This window comes from Pieris napi, chromosome 21 (genome assembly GCF_905475465.1).
Source record: "Pieris napi chromosome 21, ilPieNapi1.2, whole genome shotgun sequence".
NCBI classification, from domain to species: Eukaryota; Metazoa; Arthropoda; class Insecta; order Lepidoptera; family Pieridae; genus Pieris; species Pieris napi.
Genome location: NC_062254.1, coordinates 5,169,240 through 5,192,142, shown reverse-complemented (window position 1 = coordinate 5,192,142; position 22,903 = coordinate 5,169,240). Strand labels below are relative to the sequence as shown.

Below are 22,903 nucleotides of genomic sequence, written 5' to 3'. Positions count from 1 at the left end.
CGAATATAGCAAATTAATTCTGCGAATCTGCGAGCCTCTGAGTGCGGCAGTGTAGTGGTTTACAGGGGTTTTAGTGGGTATAGGCCACCCGGATCTTTGAGTAGTAGAAGGGTCATCTAGAATGAGTTGAGTCACACATACCCAGATAATGTCTGTGTGGTGGGGGATGAGTAAAAGCCATTTTCACGACGAATATATAAGTGCAAATTAATGATGGGGCAACTTGCACATCAAATGTTATTCAAACAGTTTTAAAAACACCTTGAGGACAAAACCAGCGGTAAGCGGAAATAACATCTATCGCAAAAAATCTTAAATCAGTGTAAGAAATTACAAAAATTGAGTATTTCCGCATTACGAATCGTTTTAACGATTTAACGTTTTTTTGTTGTCTAAGCGACTTCAAAAGACGAAAGTTGGTGTTCTTGTCGGGGTTGAATAATATTTCACTTAAATGATCTGTTAAGACTTACAAGTACGTGAACTAATGTCGTAAGGGTGTGTATGTTTGTCCACAATTTTACCCACAAGTATTACTTTACCTGTTTCAAATCAAGTCAAATCATAATAGTTAACGTGAATCATGATAGGAAACTATCTCAGTTTCATGTTAATAGAGTTTGAGGTATACGCATTTCTGAAGGGGGAGTTAATTTTTTATGTATGTTATATTTTGAATTATCAAAAATGCTTTTCTAGAATACAAATATAACATTTTTAGATTATCCCGGTCCCATGGTATACTGCACATAAGCTCTAGTTAAATGCAAGTGATACAATATTGTTTTGCGGTCGCATAAACAATTGATTATTATAAGTAAAGTCTCATTTAATTTTTCTATACATTTTTTGTGTACATATAATTAAGTATGTGTTTCCCCTTAAGGGTCATATATTACTGAGTTAGAAGTCACATCTGATTTTTTTATCAATATACTCATTGTTAAGCACAATAACAAGTATACAGTGTTATTTGTCTAACTAAATGATTCCGGCCAAAGATTAGTGATGATTACATCCTATGTAATTATTTTCTTAGAAATGACCTCTTGATAAGCATAAATACCCGCTTTGATAAAGGAAGCATCTAACGCGCTGTGGTCAGTGAATGATCTTTAGTTGACAAGTAAACTCGTGAGCAAAATGAACAAGTCAATTGTCATCTTTTTGGCGGTTTGCCTAATCAGTGTAAGTCTATAATTATTATTTATTTTATATTGTTATTATTCAAAGTTTTGATGACATCTAATTAGGATTATAATTTTATTTATGAAAATTTGTATTCATATTAATTAGCCAAGTAGGCATGGTATGCAAATTATACATTTTAAAACCTATATAAACTGGATAAACACAAATGAAAGCGTTTATAAATTTGTCTATTAAGCTATATGTTAGAAAGAAAATGTTAAAATTTAAAACCTATATTAATTCTCAAAAATTACGTATAACATAATATATCTGTGAAAAATTTATTGTAACTTAATGTATATAATTTTAATGTCTTAACTGCTCTTTATTTCCTACTGCTAACATAACTTAATATTACAAAAAACATTAACTAACCTCAAATTAATGTATAATGTAAGTAATGTATATATAGTTACAAAATTATTGTTCATATTAAACCAAACGAAATTTATCCGTGGCCATAGGTTCAATATTTATAATTATAGTTTGATACAATATCAAAATAAATAATCACATGTGAAACTCTTAATTTGAGAGAAATGGTCTTGTTAAGAGTCCATTGTCTGGTGCGCTCGAACCCCATAGTGCCAATGCTTAACTAACGCGCACTGAACACTTGTTTGTGCGGATAAACTTATAAAACTCGACTCGTCTTAACTTAGACAGTAAAAGCAAATCAATTTTTCTTTTTTAGAAAAAATGCAATGAAATAGATGCAGAAATAATGCCAAAACCCATAATGTCACTGGATTCTCCAAATCTGACAAAATCCAATTGGTTAGAGTCAATATGCCTAAGGAAAGATATAAAGCAATTGCTTCATCAGTAATTTCTTATAAGCAGTGGGAAACCAATATTTGTCCCTACACTATAACTATGTATTAGCAAAATTTTATTTTTCCTTTGTTTCGTCTTTATATCTTATGTTTTTGTATTTAGGTATATTTTACAATGTTGAATTATATTAGTGTTGCTTTAGAGTAAACAGTTATACATTGTCAGACAATTTGTTACATACAAAGAACTAAGAGTGTGTTCTGTATTCCAGTTGGAACGTTTTTGCTCAACTACATTTATATAACGCTACGCTAGTCCTAGCATATCCTTAATCGTCATCAAGAATACAACAGTTAGCATGTTTAACGAATCACATGTACATAATTTCGTATGCAGTGGTAATGTGTAAAAAACTTTTAATTGATTTTTCCAGGTCCACGCTTTTGTGAAACGTGATACAGAAAATACAAATCAATTAGGCAGCTTATCAAAACAAGTCCAGGATTTCGCTGAAAACATAAATAAGCAATTGGGAAGCGCTTTTGACCCAGACAATATAAAGAAAAATTTTAATGATGCGATTGATAGCCTTAAGAAAGCTGTGAGTACAACTATGTTTCCCGATATACAATAGATACAGTTGTCGGATATTTTCGACTTATAAATGCTATTTCAGACAGTACATAGTACTTAATAGGGCTGTCCCTATTTGAAAGTATTTTTATTGAGTACTTTAATTTACTTAGCCTAACTTTTTAGTAGCTACAACTAACATATGAAACATTTTGCTCAACCCCATAGATACTGTTTGTTTTTCCGTTATAAAAACCTAAGAAGTAAAACTAAAAAATGAAAAAAAATCTTTTTTCCAAAAAAACCTTCGTTAGATTTTGAAGGAATATATAAACTATACTCGATTTAGTCCAGCCGTTTTCGAGTTTTGAGCTTAGCGACATATTTTGCGATTCATTTTTATTTATATACACATATATGTATTATGATTAACAAAGTTTACCGTATTTTCGTTATAACCGAATTATTTAATTTGATTCGCAGCGAAACAGTACTTTCAAGTATAAACTAGTCATACTAAACTTACACACACTACATAAACAGATATGCCCCATAAGTCCTTAACTTAAATATTATGTATATGTTTCAAATAGCTAAATACTTGTACCCTTACTCATAATCGTTCATACTATATTAAATGTGTTGTCCATATTACTGTCGCATCGTGCAATTAAATAAACATGAATAACATAGTATAAGTATAGTTAATAATAATAACATTAAAATTTTATTTTCAGGTTGATAGCATTGGAGCAAAAGAACCAGCCAAAGAAACATAATAATTTCATACTATCCTTATTTTTAATAGTATGATTAATAATCAAATTTGAAATGTAAAAGAGTCATAAAAAGAGATTAAATAAATATCATTGGTTTTTTTAACGTTATTTTCCTATATTACTAAATAAATATGCAATTCATATAAATATAATTTACTAATTTCAATAAATCATACAGTAGTAGATTTATATTTATATTTGTTTAGAAAGACGACGACATTTTTTATACATATTGAGTGACTCGACGCAATTTAAGCAAACAACAACATTAACATTAACATTAAACAATTTCGAACCTTATTTTGCTATATCATGTTAAATAAAAATGCAAGATTGCAAGTTGAATGAATCGAAAAATAATTCTTATACCTGAAAACGTGGTCGATAAAAAACGCTGATAATCGAAGTGCAAAAGTTGCTTTGTTCGCGTTATTTTGTTTTTAAATCGTCCTAAGTAAACAATAGGAGTCAGGAATTAATTATCCGTGCCTAATGTAGAACATTTAAAAGAAAATATTATTATTGAGCCACTAGTGAGTTAGGGGGCAGATACTCCAATAATGTTGACGGGATGAGAACTCATGATCTTTGCTACAGCATTGCCTGAGCAGTCAGCAGCCACATTCTTGTGCTGTGCATCTGGATCGGGCAAGCTGTTTCCGCCGATTTCTGTCCAGAGCCTGTCATTGAGATGAGTCTTTTACTTGATCGATCCATCTGGTTGGTGAACAGCAACGTAATCTTTTGCCTTCTGTGTTAACAACCACGATCAGTCTCTCCAGGTTCTTATGGAATCTGTGCATTGCATGGCCGAAATAAGATAAAGTCAAAGTCAAAAATCTTTTTATCATATAGGTAACACAGTGTACACTTATCAACGTCAAAAAAAAGAAATGTATATGAAATGCTTCTAACTTTACATTTAGTGCCAGTTCTCAAAACAAGGGCGTAGAACGGTAGAGAAGAACTGGCAAGAAACTCTCCGCCACTCTTTTTAATCGCCATGTTTTTTTTACACAACGTTTGTAAGGAGCTGCAACCATTACACCATGATTCACATGATATCTTAAGTAATTAATAATAATAACATAAATTAAAAACAAAACTTGTCCTCTATCAGCAGGAGGCATGGGGAAATAGGAGCACGCACTAACATTCTCGTGGGAACAACACGCAATTCACACGAACAAGATACAATTCACTGTTGGCATATAGTAGACAGGCGAGTCCGTATGCGGAGTTGGGTCAGGATCGATGTAGTGGTGGGCTTCGCAGTCCACGGTATTCTTAGCATTCGCCTCCAACACCACATCCCAAAGGCATCAATCCTTTCTCGAGCCAGGATAGTACGCGTTTCTACTCCATACAGGAAGATAAGGGGAATACTAGAGGCGGTATTATTTTGGTTTTGGTACCAAATCCTCTTTTCATCCAGATGTTGCCTAAGCGCGTCTTGGCACCTTTAGACTCTTTAGTTTTATAAAAAACATGGTAACAGCTGTTATTTTTAACTCAAGAGGTGCTTAAAAATAATGCTACTGCCTTCCAGTTAACGTCCTACTATTTTTTTTACATAAAGCTTAAATTAAAATAGAAACGGTAGGATGTTGAATTTTAGTAATAATAAACAAATATAAAACTAAAACTCACCCACGTTATGATATTCTTTTGTTTTTATTTATTTATTAACGTCATATTTGTTATAATAAAGTGACTTATTTATACATATAAAAGCAGTGTATATAGAGGCTTTAGTGTGCGTGTCTCATCCTTGACGTCGCGTCGCGTCGGCTTGATCGGGAATCAACATTCACTCGTACGGTGAAGGAAAACATCAAAGCATGGTTCAAAGTAAAAAACTACATGTTCAGTCGTCAGGCTAACCCATACCCATGTAGGGTCGTAGCGCCACTGTTTGGGGGCACTGCCAACAAAGCGGCACGACCGTACCATCCTTTTCGAGAAACATTATAACATTATTGAGGATAAAACAAAAGCCTGTTGAAACCAAGTAGGCAATCTGTAAACACCGGTATATTTCAATTTAATTCTATTTGATTTCTATAAGAATAATAAATAGTCAAAGTTTCTTAATTTTTTCCCTCACTCATTGACTGACTAATCATCAAAACTCTAAGGCAATTGTAGCAGACATAGAAGCTTCAAATTTAAAATAAAATTAGTGTTTAATCAAGCAAAAACTAAAATATTTTGTAATTTTGGTCCAGTTTCCTAGATACACCAACTGCATAAAGAACTTGTCGCTCTAAATTGTAATTTAATATAATGAGATATATTATATTTTCATGTAAGTCAAGTAAATCTATTTATTTTAAACATTTTTTTTTATATTGGTATGGTATGGTATTACATGGATCTCACTACTCAGTTCTTCATTATTATTATTCATACCTACCAGAGAATGTACTATCATAGAACATGTGCACTGAGTATATGTATTATGTAGTATATAGTGTCTCAGGTATGAGTGATATGAGATTTATTTATGGCGAAACCCGTAGAATCCCGGTTATATCTTAAGAGTATTTAGATAGTTTCTTATGATATTACTACTGACTCCACGCAATTATTACAATAAGTGTTAAATAATTATTGTCTCAAACAGTTTCTAACTCATAAGCCTGCTTGTTCATATAACAGCGATAATTCGAATCTGAATGCTATATTGAGTTTTCCTACATACCATTATTATACTATTTGTTAGGGAGTGCTCTCTGCTAACCTCAGAATCCGTATAAAGCAGCCTTGCGATTCTGTAACTCACTTTCCGAACTCACACTGCGGTTTTCACAGCGGCGGTCGCGCTCAAATCAGTCGTAAAGCAGTCATTTTACGATTTGGCATTCTGATAAGGAGTTAGTTAGGGCTTGTAGTTTATTATTTATCAGAATGCCAAATCGTAAAATGACTGCTTTACGACTGACTTTACTTACCTGACTTACGACCGTCGCTACAAAAACCGCAGTGAGAGTTAGAAAACTGTGTTACAGAATCGCAAGGCAGTTGTATTACAGAATCGCAAGGCAGTTGTATTACAGTGAGAATCCTTCGTTCCATTCGAGCTTTTAAAAATACATCGTTAAGCTGCAGCAACTTATATTAACGCTAAAACAAGTGTAAAGCACGAAGAAATAAATTCAGTTTCTCTTTATCACCTAATAAAATATTCTCGTCGGTCGCCAACTCGTGTGCACCTGCCTTTAATATGCAAGGAAGGTGCAGATAAGCCAGACTTACTGCCACGCTGATCCACTTTGAGCCTTTCGTGGCCTGGACAGATTTATACTGGACTTTTCACGTAACTTACTCTAAGTGGACAATCTTTAGTAAATACTCGTTGCTTTAATTAGCTTTTTTCTCAGGTCCCGATGTTCGATGGGCCAGACCAAACCAGGCTGTTATTTTTTGTATTTTCTTTTAGTAAGAAGGTAAACGACTTTTACCTGTTACCTAAAATAACTAATATTGCACCGTGCCCAGAGCCTTTATATGTTGCTATGTGAGGATAACGCCCACATTCGTGCAAGTTATACATTAGTATCAGTATATAATCAGTATTAACTGATCTAAATAGAAGTCATACATACATAATGTCTGTATTTATAAGAGACTAGAACTTCAGTCTTAGAACTTCTCTATACATAACAATTCATGTTGTTGTTATTTTGTGGCAGCAAAATAATTTCATGTTTTGGAGTTCCGACTCGGGGTAGGCTAACATACAATTGCCAATGGGTGAAATATTCTCTTTGTAGATATTGATACGTTCTATAATACTGAACAACTTTTCTGTTCTATCAATAGTTTACTCAGCGCACGCGATGACAGATTTTTTATGCTGCATCAGCAATCAGTGAAGATGCAGCTTTCTCATGGTGAAAGAGTTTTTGAAATCAGTCCAGTAGTTTTTGTGTGAAAACATTGCAAACATCCATCCAAAAACACAAATTTATAAGAATTTTAGATTAAGTCCATACTTAGAGAATCAGCGTTGTTTCTTTAATTTTACACAATTAATTTCCACTGAGTCCGTAGTAACCATAAAATCAATTTAAATAATTAATCATTGAAATGTAAAAAACGTATTATAGTTTAGGTTAACTTTTTAAATTATAATATAATCTATATAAATAATTTCCTTTATATGACATTTTGTTATCAAAGGAAATTATTTGTTATAAAAGTAGTTAACAAATTATTTCATTTCAATGAATTTATCCAAATTATATAACAGTCAAGAGTTATAAATGAGAAAATAGATATATTAATCCCTATGGCTATTGAGAAAACTATATCAAGTTTAGATCAAACAAATTGGATTTATATAATTGCTATTGCGCTATTGGAAGTTACAGAGTACAGGCAAAGATTTCTCTATGTGGGCACTTACACGCGCAAAACATAGTAAGGAAACTTTTCTATGTATTGTTTGTAAAACAATATATATGAGTTATTTATCACAGTAGTGTTACTACCGAACATATAGGATCCTTGAAACGATTAACATAGTATGTTACCATTTATCTGAGTTGCTAGACATGCAAAATTGCACTACAGAATGCACTGCAAAAGACCACACAAGTAATTTCGACTGAGATTTTTATCTGTATTCCGCAATCGTTCATACATACATAATATGTATATATACCATATTATGGTAACAAGCTTCTAGTTTTAGTACGTTAAATGGTTGTTTGTTCATTTTAACTGAGAATTATTAAGGGGATAGGCAATATATTGTTTTTTTAATTATTCGGAAACTCTAAATTTATAGGTAAGTAAAAAGAGTAAACCCGTTAGTAAAAGCGTAAAAACCGAGAAGAATTTGGACGAGGCCTTCCCACCGTCGGAGGTCGTGTACTAATATTAAATACAATAATAACATGAACTTAATGTTATCCTTACTATAGTACTTAAATATAGGCTGTTTTTATTTATTTTATTATAATGATAATGCAAATGCATTGGGGCTATATATAAAGGTCCAACGTTGAGTTTTTGTCTCGAACTAGAACGAGTACAGAAAAATATCTCGGTCATAGAATGGACAGCGGTTTGACGTGGAATACACAAGTTGAGCACATCAGATCTAAAGCTCTGTTCACTTATGGGATCACTTCGACACATTGCTCGGTGTATCCCACGTCAGGTACGTAACAACATCTATAACTCGTTGGTCAAGCCACATTTACTTTATTTAATTGAAGTATGGGGCAGCGCCGCCAAAACTAAATTAATAAATATTCAAGTATTACAAAATAAAATTATAAAAATACTGTTCCAGTATAATTATCTTGCACCTACCATAAATATATATCGAGACACAAACTTCATGAATTTAAAACAACTTTATATTTATAATACAAAAAAATTATAACAAGTTCTCTCCACACTAGTCTAGCTTTCTCTCAACCGCCACGTGTGACTCATAGAAGTATGCGTCGAACGAGTTATCTTGCATTACCTAAAGTACGTACGAACTACGGCAAAAAAATGTTTACCTACGAAGGCGCACAGCTGTATAATAAACTACCCACAGATATTAAAAATATTACTTCTATCAATTCATTCAAATCGAAGCTAAGTGAATATGTTAAACAAAATTACTTTTGAATTCATTTCTTATAATTACTTTTAATTCATATTTCTTTGGTTACTTTTATTTTTAAGTTTATTGCATGTACGGCTATCTTTTATTTTGATTATTTTAAGAACGACTACAATGTTATGTTAATCTAGAGTATTATTCTCATGTAAGTGATTTTTTTTTGTCTTTTTGAGAAATAAAGTCTTTAAACCTAAACCTAACTAGTTTGTAATTAATAAACATAAACGTCTACATTATCGTTTCTTTATCTTAGCAAAAGCAATAGGTAAAATCACAGTCAAATTGTTTGGAAAATCTAAATATAAAAATTAAAATTAACCTATGGTCGATAAATGTTTGAAGAAACTGGTGTTGTTTCAAAAATATTTGAAAGGACCTCTGTTTTGTAAGCAGACATACTTTTCCCCTGATACATTGATTGAAGCATTAGCTTGAAACATAATTGACAACACTTTGTCTTGAAGTGAAATCCTGAATAGGACAGACGTTTTTACGATTTTCAATAGAAAAATAAGCAAATGACACCATCAAATGTGTAATGTAGGATTAAATTAAGGAAAAGCACATTAGGTGATTGCCGTGGCCAATTCAGCCAGGAGAACTTTATTCTGTAAATATTTATATTATATACCTTAATATTGTGGTTAACATGTATGCTTTAACTACGATCAGCGGCTACCAAGCCACTTTTCGTAAATAAGTTTTTTCGTTTATTTTTAACACCCGTATCATTAATATAAAATTATAGAATTTATACATAAACGGGCCAATGGAGAAGACTCGACTTATGTGATAAAATAAGTGATACTATCCACCACGAGGTTTGTTTCTATGTTGTTCTATGTTGTACTAAAAAATATGTTTGTATTTGATAGTCCATGTAACTAGGAAGGGATAGGATATATCACTATGACACGTGATGGTAGGGGAGCCCAAGAGGGGATTTCGGGATTTACTCAAGCGCGGCAGATAAATATATAGGGGGATACCTTGTACCCGGTTAAGTACCTCCACAAAATATGAGGCCCATATATAAAGCCGCACGTGAAGGAGACAGGATCAGTTAAGTAAAAAAAAATTGACCATCAGAAATTCCCGAGCGCGTCAGATTAAGGTAGGGTGAGTTAATTACATCCTAAAAAGTGTATATTCCACTAATCTGACAATTTGAGAGTGACGGAAAAAAAGGGGAGGGCAACAAAGTTGTAAAAAAAAAACGTCATCTCGACATTCTCGAGCGTAGCTAATTTTTTTTTTATTTTGAAGGAAATAATTCAAGAATAATGAAAAATATATAATCTGACGATTTCCGCAAGCCGAAATAACAAAAATTCGTCGATAAAGTTAAATGCGTGCAGCTGCGTGATGCCTACATTTCCTTAAACTGATCGGAATCTACTAAACGGCGTTCTAAATATTTCCCTCAAAATTACATTTCCTGTGAATTTGAACCGATTCGGACCGATAGATTTTGAGAAATTTTGAAAAATCTTAAAAAAATAAGAAATATTTTTTTTTTAAGTGGTTTCTTTATCGATCAACTTCAAAAACTAATCCGCCTTTGAGCTTGAAAAACCACGTCGATCGCCACCAAGCTGGTCAAAAGCGGTTGATTCGTTCGAGAGATATCGTACACGAAAGAAACCCGAAAAAGTGTTTTTTCGGGATTACTCCGAAATTTGTGGTTCGATCAATTAAAATTGCAAAATTATTTATGAGGATGATAAAACTGCGTCAAATGCCGCCAACCGCGTGAAAATTGCTTGATCCATTCAAAAGTTATTGCGGTTTGAAAATTCCAAAAATAGTGTTCTATGAAACTTCTATCAGACTTTCGAGCTGGGATAGCTCAAATGCATAGAAATGTTATTTTTTGAACTCAGCGAGCTCAAAATATCAATTTTAAGCGCCCAGGAATGGAATTAGCGGGAAGTTGCAGGGATGGCCCTTTAGGTGAACCGTTTTTCTATTTTTTTTTTGTCAGATCAGGCGAATCCCTCTAGATTATCGTCAGATTATGAGACAGTACGTTTAGAACATAAAGATGAACTACATATATTATCTTAATCTGACGCGCTTGACTATTTCAAAATTGCGATTTTTTTTTGCAAATTATGAAAATGGCCGTGGGTTTGCGTCCCATCGAAATCGTCAGATTAGTGAATGAGAGCTTTTTTTTTGGTGCACTTAACACTCCCTTAGAAAATCTGACGCGCTCGATAATTTTTTTTTTTTTTTAATTTTCAACCCTTAAATACAACCACCCGCATCATGCAAACGATCAGATTAACATACGTACATTATTAAAAATACGTAGGGCATAGATGCTATCAATATCTGACGCGCTCGAGGATGTCCATGCAACAGTTTTTTTTTACATATTTAACAATCTATAGCCGCTTTCCCCACCGATGAAAAGGAATTTATCATATAACATTTTTTTCTTCTTTTTATCTAAGCTTTGCATCCCAATAGGTCTCTACGACGCTCGAGTAAATCCCCATTTAGCATCGTGGGCTCCCCTACCATGAGAAAGCGTAAGGCATTGCTAGTAAACAATTTAATGTAAAAACACAAAGAAAGCTAAAAACTTTCCTATCCTTCGGAATTTAACAAAATATCAAGGGTAAATTTTGTAAGTGGAAGTAATTATAAAACCAATTTATATTATCTATATCATTATGGCTTACATTCTATCTATGAATATTTAAAAATTCCATTAAAATAACAAAGGATGTGAACATACATTAATAATGTTTCATTACACTAAAATATTATTAATAATATAAATGTGTGTGTCAGTTTGTCTATCACTTTACAAAATTTAACTAGCTGATAAAACTAGAGTGTGATTAACAGTAAAAAGTTACTTGGGCGATTTAGTAAAGATTATAGTTCGTGAATAAGAAACAAGGAGGGACCTTATCAGAATGCCAAATCGTAAAATGGATGCTTTACTACTGATTTGAGCGCGACCGCCGCTGTGAAAACCGCTGTGTGAGTTCGAAAAGTGAGAATACAGAATCGCAAAGCTGATACTTGTTTACATATATTAAGCGGGTAAATATCGAAGTAAACCCCAATCTCTTAGTCCCCAGTCTATCTTTTATGGCTTAAATAAATATAGTAATAATTACTAATGATTAGACAAATGTAGGTAGCATAACTTAGTCTTACTTTAATTAATTTTTTTTATTTTTAATTAATTTTTTAATTAATTTGTCTTAATTTTTTTTATAGTTTCTAAGGAAATTGAATTTATTAAAAAACGCAAAGAAATGGTATAAAAAGAAAGCGTTTTACAAACTTATTCACAGTCAGTTTCTGTACCTTCGAAGAAAACCAATAAACATGAGGGCTTCTACCATCATCATTTTGGCTGTTTGCCTCTTCAGTGTGAGTATATCTTTCGCCTCAGAAAATTTCGCCGTCTTTTACTGATATATGTTTTTTTAAGATTTCTTAAAAAAACTTATATATGTATATATATTTGATTGACTCATTGGTATAGCCCAATCTCTTCCATTATCGAACTCGATAATTTCGGGTTATAGTTAAACTAGGTGACGTATTTTAAAAGCGAAAAATTATGTTACAGGTTGCTTTCGCAAATGAAAAGGACGCCGAAGCTCCAAAAAGTATTAATCTCCTCAACTCGAATGCGGCGGAAAGCAGCAACGTGAGTTCAAATTCCAATTAAAAATTAAATCGGAATTGGCAAACAATTATTTCATTAAATTTCTTTATATTTAAATTTTTCCACTTAGTAAAAACCAAATAAGTCTGGTTGACTAAACTCTGGAGGGTGAGAATGTATAATGAAAGATGAAATGGTAGCTAATTTCGTTTGATTGTGATAAGGCAACATAACTTTCTATACTAAATACACGATTAACTACGTTTTTCCGTTAAACCTACACATTTCCTTATACATTTGAACTACCTCATCTTACCACACTATTAATTAATATTAAATTTGACCACGCATTTGTGAGTATTCTGACCGTATGCGACCATGGTGTTAAATAAGGTGAGCTTCCTGTTGTATAATGTTAGTAGTCTAATACGGTCAAATTCTGTATTTTACTTATTAGTCAGGTTATATGTACGTATAAAGTACGATTTTCAATAAGTATACAAAAAACCCGTTAACATTTTTTTAGGTGAACTCTGCTGCTGCTGAAAGTGCAAAACCCAAGAACCCCAAGAACCCCAAGAACCCCAAGAAGCCCAAGAAACCCTGGGTTCCCAAGAGACCCAAGCTCCCCAAACTTCCTAAACTACCCAAAATCCCTAAATTACCTAAACTACCCAAGGACCCTAAAAAACCCTAGACACTTAATGGTGTTTAGGGCTAAGAAAAATCCCAAGAACATAGTGGATATTTCATAATAAAAAGATATATATTGATACGTGCCAAAAATAAATTTAAAATGTAAATCATAAAATAAATTATAATGTGTTTCGAATGTGTAATTTATTTTGACCCAAAACTATTTATTTTAAATAATATACAAGCGTGTCCCTAATTTTTTAAAGTTTTGAACATAACCAAAACAGTGGTGCATTCATTAAGTTAGCCGAAAAGGAATGAAGGGCAAGAGCAAATGTGTTTCGATAGTTTGTAATTAATAAACATAAACGTCTACATTATCGTTTCTTTATCTTAGAAAGAGCAATAGGTAAAATCACAGTAGAATTGTTTGGAAAACTAAATATAAAAATTTAAATTAACCTATGGTCGATAAATGTTTGAAGAAACTGGTGTTGTTTCAAAAATATTTGAATGGCCTCGGTTTTGTAAAGACATACTTTTCCCCTGATACATTGATTGAAGCATTAACTTGAAACATAATTGATAACACTTTGTCTTGAAGTGAAATCCTGAATAGGACAGACGTTTTTACGATTTTCAATAGAAAAATAAGCAAATGACACCACCAAATGTGTAATGTAGGATTAAATTAAGGAAAAGCACATTAGGTGATTGCCGTGGCCAATTCAGCCAGGAGAACTTTATTCTGTAAATATTTATATTATATACCTTAATATTGTGGTTAACATGTATGCTTTAACTACGATCAGCGGCTACCAAGCCACTTTTCGTAAATAAGTTTTTTCGTTTATTTTTAACACCCGTATCATTAATATAAAATTATAGAATTTATACATAAACGGGCCGATGGAGAAGACTCGACTTATGTGATAAAATAAGTGATACTATCCACCACGAGGTTTGTTTCTATGTTGTTCTATGTTGTACTAAAAAATATGTTTGTATTTGATAGTCCATGTAACTAGGAAGGGATAGGATATATCACTATGACACGTGAGAAAGCGTAAGGCATTGCTAGTAAACAATTTAATGTAAAAACACAAAGAAAGCTAAAAACTTTCCTATCCTTCGGAATTTAACAAAATATCAAGGGTAAATTTTGTAAGTGGAAGTAATTATAAAACCAATTTATATTATCTATATCATTATGGCTTACATTCTATCTATGAATATTTAAAAATTCCATTAAAATAACAAAGGATGTGAACATACATTAATAATGTTTCATTACACTAAAATATTATTAATAATATAAATGTGTGTGTCAGTTTGTCTATCACTTTACAAAATTTAACTAGCTGATAAAACTAGAGTGTGATTAACAGTAAAAAGTTACTTGGGCGATTTAGTAAAGATTATAGTTCGTGAATAAGAAACAAGGAGGGACCTTATCAGAATGCCAAATCGTAAAATGGATGCTTTACTACTGATTTGAGCGCGACCGCCGCTGTGAAAACCGCTGTGTGAGTTCGAAAAGTGAGTTACAGAATCGCAAAGCTGATACTTGTTTACATATATTAAGCGGGTAAATATCGAAGTAAACCCCAATCTCTTAGTCCCCAGTCTATCTTTTATGGCTTAAATAAATATAGTAATAATTACTAATGATTAGACAAATGTAGGTAGCATAACTTAGTCTTACTTTAAAATAATAGTTTCTAAGGAAATTGAATTTATTAAAAAACGCAAAGAAATGGTATAAAAAGAAAGCGTTTTACAAACTTATTCACAGTCAGTTTCTGCACCTTCGAAGAAAACCAATAAACATGAGGACTTCTACCATCATCATTTTGGCTGTTTGCCTCTTCAGTGTGAGTATATCTTTCGCCTCAGAAAATTTCACCGTCTTCTACTGATATATGTTTTTTTAAGATTTCTTATCTATATATAAATATATATATATATTTGATTGACTCATTGGTAGAGCCCAATCTCTTCCATTATCGAACTCGATAATTTCGGGTTATAGTTAAACTAGGTGACGTATTTTAAAAGCGAAAAATTATGTTACAGGTTGCTTTCGCAAATGAAAAGGACGCCGAAGCTCCAAAAAGTATTAATCTCCTCAACTCGAATGCGGCGGAAAGCAGCAACGTGAGTTCAAATTCCAATTAAAAATTAAATCGGAATTGGCAAACAATTATTTCATTAAATTTCTTTATAGTTAAATTTTTCCACTTAGTAAAAACCAAATAAGTCTGGTTGACTAAACTCTGGAGGGTGAGAATGTATAATGAAAGATGAAATGGTAGCTAATTTCGTTTGATTGTGATAAGGCAACATAACTTTCTATACTAAATACACGATTAACTACGTTTTTCCGTTAAACCTACACATTTCCTTATACATTTGAACTACCTCATCTTACCACACTATTAATTAATATTAAATTTGACCACGCATTTGTGAGTATTCTGACCGTATGCGACCATGGTGTTAAATAAGGTGAGCTTCCTGTTGTATAATGTTAGTAGTCTAATACGGTCAAATTCTGTATTTTACTTATTAGTCAGGTTATATATACGTATAAAGTACGATTTTCAATAAGTATACAAAAAAACCCGTTAACATTTTTTAGGTGGACTCTGCTGCTGGTGAAAGTGGAAAACCCAAGAACCCCAAGAACCCCAAGAACCCCAAGAACCCCAAGAAACCCTGGATTCCCAAGAGACCCAAGCTCCCCAAACTTCGTGATCTACCCAAAATCCCTAAATTACCTAAACTACCCAAGGACCCTAAATTACCTAAACTACCTAAACTACCCAAGGGCCCTAAAAAACCCAATACACCTAATGCTCCTTAGGGCTAAGAAAAATCCCAAGAAAAAAACGGAAATTTTATAACAAAAACAGATATATATTGAAACGTGAGCCAAAAATAAATTATAAAATGTAAATCATAAAATAAATTATAATGTGTTTCGAATGTGTAATTTATTTTGACCCAAAAATATTTATTTTAAATAATATACAAGCGTGACCCTAATTTTTTTAAGTTTTGAACATAACCAAAACACTGGTGCATTCAAAAAGTTAGCCGAAAAGGAATGAAGGGCAAGAGCAAATGTGTTTCGATGGTTTATCGTCATCTCTTACTACTAGACATTTAACAATAATACAAACGCAAGGACATCTCGATTCACTTACCATCTTTGATGAAAGCCCTGAATATGAACCTTTACCATCAACCTCTCAACCATTAACTACTACAAAAAGCGTAAGGAAACGCCTAAATTAATAGATTTTAATTAAGCTTAAGCAATTCTGTCTATAGTCTTCCGACTGTAGATAAACATAATAGAAAAGATAGAGCGGCTTCTATTAAATCATGTTTTCTTCAGGACAGGAAAACTTAATTATTAATAAATACGTATTTGAAACTAAAGGGATGAACAATAAAATACAAATTGTATAAAGCGATATTAAACACTAAAATTATTGTATTGTCGATAAATATTTGAAGAAACTATGGTAATGTTTCAAAAATATTTGGGAAGGTCTCTGTTTCATAAGACATACTTCTCCCCAGAAACACTGATTGCCTATTTTACACTATCTGCCTTTCATATTTTGTTGTTCCTCTGGAAATATAAAATGGGATCGGGTTATCCCAAATTCACTGCCTAGTCTAGTGGAATCATTGACAGCATTTTGTTTTGATTTAAAATCCTCAATACGATAGATGTAGAAATAATTAAATGACACCAAATGTTTAATGTAGGATTAAATTAAGAGAATGCCAAATGACAAATGATACTGTCCCACATGAACCTTACACTACCAGAAGGTTCGCGAGTGCGTTGTTTGCCTTTTAAGAATTGGCGTACCCTTTTATGAGGTTTGTTTCTTTGCTTGACGTGCTAGCCTCAAAAACTATTGGTTCGAACTAAAAAATATTTTTGTGTTTGATAGATATGTAACAAGGTCGGGTTAATATATAACGCTATGGTCGGATAATCGTGAGAAACCGTAAGGTATCGCTAGAATTTTTTTTTATGAAATAGAAGGCAAACGGGAAACACGGGAAAAAAATTTATGACTGATAATTTTAATTTTTTACGACAACCACAATTATTTTTATAACAAAATTATTTAATTTACTTAGCCAAATATAGATGTTTAAAAGTTCTTTTAAAAGTTTCAGCAATATCAAAGAGGAATTGATTTTGTATTTTTCTCATGCAGAAATATTTGAAATGCAAAATTGCACTGGCGTTATTTTATTTTCAAACAAATAATAGCTACAATTGTCACATTATCTATATTGTTATTATCTATATTATGGATACACTTTACAGTTGAATTTCTTGGAAATAGATGTTAGTGGACTTCAAAAAAGTCTGACTTGAATGGAATTACGATTACGTTCACAGCTCTAAGGTCAAAAAACAAATGTAATTTTTAAGTGAAACTTTTTCTTTTCTTTGGTACGTTTTCATCCTGCAGAAGAGGGCTATTCGTGTAATTACACACGTACACGTATAATTAATATACTTACCTTTCCCTCGCAATATACTTATGAAAATATTAGGTAAGTATATAAAAATAGTGATAACTTTACTAGAATAGAACATACGCACAATTTTAATACTCGGAACTAACGCAGGCTGCAATTTCCCTGTACTAGACTATCTAAAGTTAGTAACTCTTTTTTGGGAAAAGGGATACTCTTCTTTAATAAAATCCCAGAGGCTTTTTTATCTCTGCCTTTTAATAAATTTAAGAAATGTATTCAAGAAAAGCTGTGTAAAAAGGCTTACTACAAAGTTAACGATTATCTAGTTGATAAAAGAGCCTAGGATTAGTGCTAGACAGGGTACATCTAATTAATTTGCGATATTTGTTATAAAATAAGTGTTGTTTGATGATTTGCTATTTTGTCCCTTTGTCTTCTTTGCCGATGAGTAGGGATGCCTGCAGTTTCAAATTTAATGACGTGGAATAAGTGATACCTGTATCTTATGTTCCATAATAAACATTTTTTTTTTGTATGCCACTATTTATTCGTTAAGACGTATACTGCAAACGTGCAGGACAATGCTGTGTTAACCAGGCCTTAGGTTTAATTGGACTAGATTAATTTGACTCCAGTCCGAGATTTGGCATATTCGAATTCCGGACTCTTGCTCTGGTTTCAGCCACATAGTCCAGTCCAGTAAGACAGGTATAAAAAATTATCTTACACCCGATTACATTTTTTCTTCTGCGCATGTGTGCAATCAGCCGTAAAGCTGTGAGCAAAGTTAAACAGTCAATTTAAAAAGTCATTAAAATGTAATGAGGTTTTGTTTAGTTAATTTTTTTAATTATAAGATTAACTATACAAAACTAGCAAACCCGGCGAACTCCGTTTCGCCACCAGATGGCTGCGTTTTATGTAGCATTTCGTTTGGTGATTAAAAAATAAAGAATTTTTTTAAATCGAAAATTGAAATTGAAATTTTTCCTGAATTTTCTTATTTTCTGCTATAAACCTCACGGAGCCCGAGACCTTTCCAACGAATGCAAAACCGTGGAAATCGGTTCGTGCGTTCTGGAGTTATAGCGTCAGGAAGGAAAACTCGACTTATTTTTATATAGTAGATAATTGCCTTTACATGACATTTTGTTAACAATGGATTTTTTTTGTTATAAAAGTAGTTAAGAAGTTATTTCATTATAATGAAATAATCCACATTACATAATAGCCAAGCCAATATAATAGAGACATTAATGACTATTGAGAAAATGATATCAAGTTTTGGGGAAAAAACGGGATCGAAATTGCTATCGCTATTGGAAGATTCAAAGTACAGGCAAAGATTTCTCTATGTGCGTGAAAGACAAATAAATATATGGCTTATTTATCACTAGTGTTACTACCTAACATATAGGGTCTTTGAAACGATCATGATAGTCGTAGTACCTTTATGCCAGTCGTAGTATTTCACTAAAGAATGCACTGATTTCACGCAAGTAATCTCGACTGATTTTTTAAATCTGTATGCTGTAATCATTCATACACCTGTGGTAGCAACCCTCTATTTTAAATACGTTGAACGGTTGTTTGTTATTTTGAACTGAGATTTATTGAATCTCAATCTCAATTAATCGAAAACTCTAGTAAAGAAATAAAAATATATTTAGTCCATAGTTTTAATTACCTAACTGTATTATATGAATCAAAAAACCCCTTAATGGCCCAGTGGGAAGTAAAAAGAGAGGCCGCCCACCAGAAACCAGGGAAGATAAAATATAAGAGATAACATTGGAAAATATCAGCGAAGATGAGAAATAAATGTAAGAATTTGGCAGAGGTGTTCCCTTTGTCAGAGGTCGTGTACTACTAAATAGAATAATAACACGAACTTAATATTACATTAAGTTCGTGTTATTATTAAAATTTTAATTAAAATAAAAATAGCCTATATTTGAGTACTATAATACTCAAATACTGGCCATTTTTATTTTTCTGTTCGTCTGTTTCATAACGCAGTGTTTCATAATATAAACGATTTTCCCCTGATTCACTGATTCCCCTTATGTGCCTCTAAATTGTTCTGTCTCTGAAAATAGAAACTGGGATCGGGTTAACCCAAATTCAGTGCCTAGTCAAGTGGAAGCATAATTTACAGCACTTTGTCTCGGATTCAAACCCTGAGTAGAACAGATGTTATTAAGATATTTAATAAAAAAATAATGAAATGACACCAGCAAATGTGTAATGTAGAATTAAATTAAGGCACCTTCGATCAGCACATTAAGCGATTGCCGTGGCCAATTCAGCCTGGAAAACTATTGTATTAAAAAAAATTAAAATCTTAAAGGTTGTTAACACACAAACACGCTAACAATACCTAACCTTCGGCATAAAACAAAATATCAAGGCTAAATTTATGCACGTGGTAGTAATTATAAAACCAATTTATATTATCTATGACATTTTGGAATACATCATATGGATATTAAAAAAATAACAAAGGATAAGTATGTGAATATATAATAATGATTTTTTATTACATTTAGATATTATTGATACATAAATGTGTTAAAAATACTTTACAAAATTTAACTAGGTAGGTAACTAAAGTCGTTTATTAAGAGTAAAAAGTTACTTAAGCGATTTAGTGAAGATTTAAGTTCGTTCATTACGAAACATATAAATAAATACTGATACACGTTTACATATATAAAGCGAGTATTAAACCCAGGAAAATGTTACAGTAATCTATCAATCCCAAGTCTATCCATCATCGCTTGAAAATCGCATTAATAAAAATGAATGTATATATTTAATACACGAGTCAAAAATAAACTAAAAAATGTAAATCGTAAAATAAATAATATGTGTTTTGAATATGTAATTTATTATTAACACCAAAACTCATTTTTTTAAATGACATACTTGCGTTTCCTTTAGTTTTTTAAAAGTTTAAATTTCTAACGTATACTATATAATTTCAACGTTAGACCTATCTAAGTTTTTTCATTTGCCTGACAAATGAAAATTCAGAAAACTCAAATACTTTTCCAAAACAGTGGTGTAGTAAAAAGTTAGCCAAAAAGGAAGAATGGACAGGACAAAGAATATTGAATAAAGAGAAAAAAAATAAGAGCAAATGTGTTTCGAAGGTTTATCATCATCTCTTACTGCGTAAAGTTCTACAAACGCAATGACATTTCACCTACCATTCCTTATGAAAGCCCTGAACATGAACATTTTCCATCAACTTCTCAAATAGGAAGTCCAGACACTACCACAAAAAGTGGAAGGAAAGACTTTATTACGCCTAAATTAATAGATTTCAATTAAGCATCAGGAATCCTGTCGATAAACTTTAGATAAACAAATGCGATAACATACTGCGGATTCTATAAAATCAGGTTTTCTTCAGGACTTGTTTGGAAAAATTAATTATTAATAAATACGTATTTGGAACTAAAGGGAAGAACGAACATGTTTCGTTCGAATATGATAAGAGTTTTATACAAATTGTATAAAGAGATATTAAACACTAAAATTATCGTATAGTCGATAAATATTTGAAGAAACTATGGTAATGTTTCAAAAAAAAATTGAAAGGGCCTCTGTTTCATAAGGCAGACATTATTTTACCCTGATTCACTGATTCCCCTTGTGTGCCTCACAATTGTTCCTCCCAGTGGAAGTGGCCTAGTGGAAGCATAATTGACTTTGTCTCGGATTCAAATCCTGAGTAGGACAGATGTTATTGCGATTTAATAAAAAAATAATTAAAATAACACCACCAAATGTGTAATGTGGGATTAAATTAATCTAGCCTGGAGAACTTTATTCTATTAAATAATTTTAAAACCTTAAAGGTTGTAGTTAACACATCATATGTTTTAAACTTTTAACCACGATCAGCGCCTATCATGACATCATAGGCCACGTTGCCTAAATAGGTAATAATTATCTTATTTTTTACTAATATACTAATTGATATTTGATACCGGTATAAATGACATATTAAATTATTGATTTGTATAAATAAACGGTCCGATGGATGACGTTCATCTTATGTGATAAAACGAGTGATAGTCTCCCCCTTTTATGAGGTTTGTTTCTTTGGGTGAACGTGCTAGCTTCAAAAACTACTAGTTCCAACAAAAAATATTTTTGTGTTTGATAGTTCATGTAACAAGGAAGGGTTAATATATAACGATATGACCGGATAAACGTGAGTAACCGTAAGGCATCGCTAGTAAACAATTAAAAGTATATTCACAAACACAGAGGAACAATATACCTAACTTTCGGCATTTAACAAAATATCAAGGCTAAACTAGGCACGTGGTAGTAATTATAAAACCAATTTATATCATTTTGCCATCCATTATATGGATATTTAAAAAAAAACATTAATATAACAAAGGATGGGAATATATAATAATGATGTTTAATTACACTAAAATATTATAGACAGTATTAATGTGTTCCATGTTTGTCAGTTTGTCTAAAAACACTTTACTAGCAGATTTAACTAGTGTCGTTTATTAAGAGTAAAATGTTACTTAGGCGATTAAGTAAAGATTAATATATAATACGAAACATATAATTAAATACTGATACTTGTTTACATATATTATGCGGGTTTTAACCCAGGAAAATATCAGAGTAATCCCATTCCCCAATCTATCAGTCCCAAGTCTATCAATTGTCGCTTAAATAAATATAGTAATTATTATAACAAATGATTAAACAAATCCAGGTAGCATAACTTTGTAATGATCTAGTATCGATTAAATAAAATTAAAAAAAAAAATTTCATACGCAATTAAGTAAAAAAAAACGCAAAGAAATTGTATAAAAAGAAAGCGATTTACGAATTATTCACAGTAAGTTTCTGTACCTTCGAAGAAAACCAATAAACATGAGGGCTTCTACCATCATCATTTTGGCTGTTTGCCTCTTTAGTGTGAGTATATTTTAAGTCACCTCTAGCCACAGAACATTTCTCCGGCTCTTAATGATGATTTTTATACTATTTCTTATCTATATATAAGTGACTGACTCATTGGTTAAGTGATTAGTACCCAATCTCTTCAGATGACACAACCCGATACTTTCGGGTTATATTTAACTGACCAATAGCTGACGTTTTTTAATACCGAATAT

At 32.0% G+C, this 22,903-nt stretch overlaps 2 protein-coding genes across 3 annotated transcripts in view; one reads left to right on the top strand and one right to left on the bottom strand.

Moving 5' to 3' along the window:
* Positions 1-22,903, bottom strand: part of LOC125060179 (suppressor of lurcher protein 1) — a 267,859-nt gene that overhangs the window by 107,893 nt on the left and 137,063 nt on the right. The window lies entirely within an intron of this gene.
* LOC125060185 (sporozoite surface protein 2-like) lies at positions 12,250-16,210 on the top strand. 2 transcript variants are annotated; one of them, XM_047664953.1, is made up of 4 exons: positions 12,250-12,345; positions 12,548-12,628; positions 13,113-13,267; positions 15,992-16,210. In XM_047664953.1, exons 1-4 carry the CDS (start codon positions 12,301-12,303, stop codon positions 16,086-16,088), a joined length of 378 nt encoding a protein of 125 aa, XP_047520909.1. In that variant the 5' UTR covers positions 12,250-12,300; the 3' UTR covers positions 16,089-16,210. The 2 variants fall into 2 exon arrangements, with proteins under 2 accessions (XP_047520909.1, XP_047520910.1); XM_047664954.1 differs by lacking the exons at positions 12,250-12,345; positions 12,548-12,628; positions 13,113-13,267 and adding exons at positions 14,976-15,096; positions 15,299-15,379 and having other exon boundaries at positions 15,864-16,210.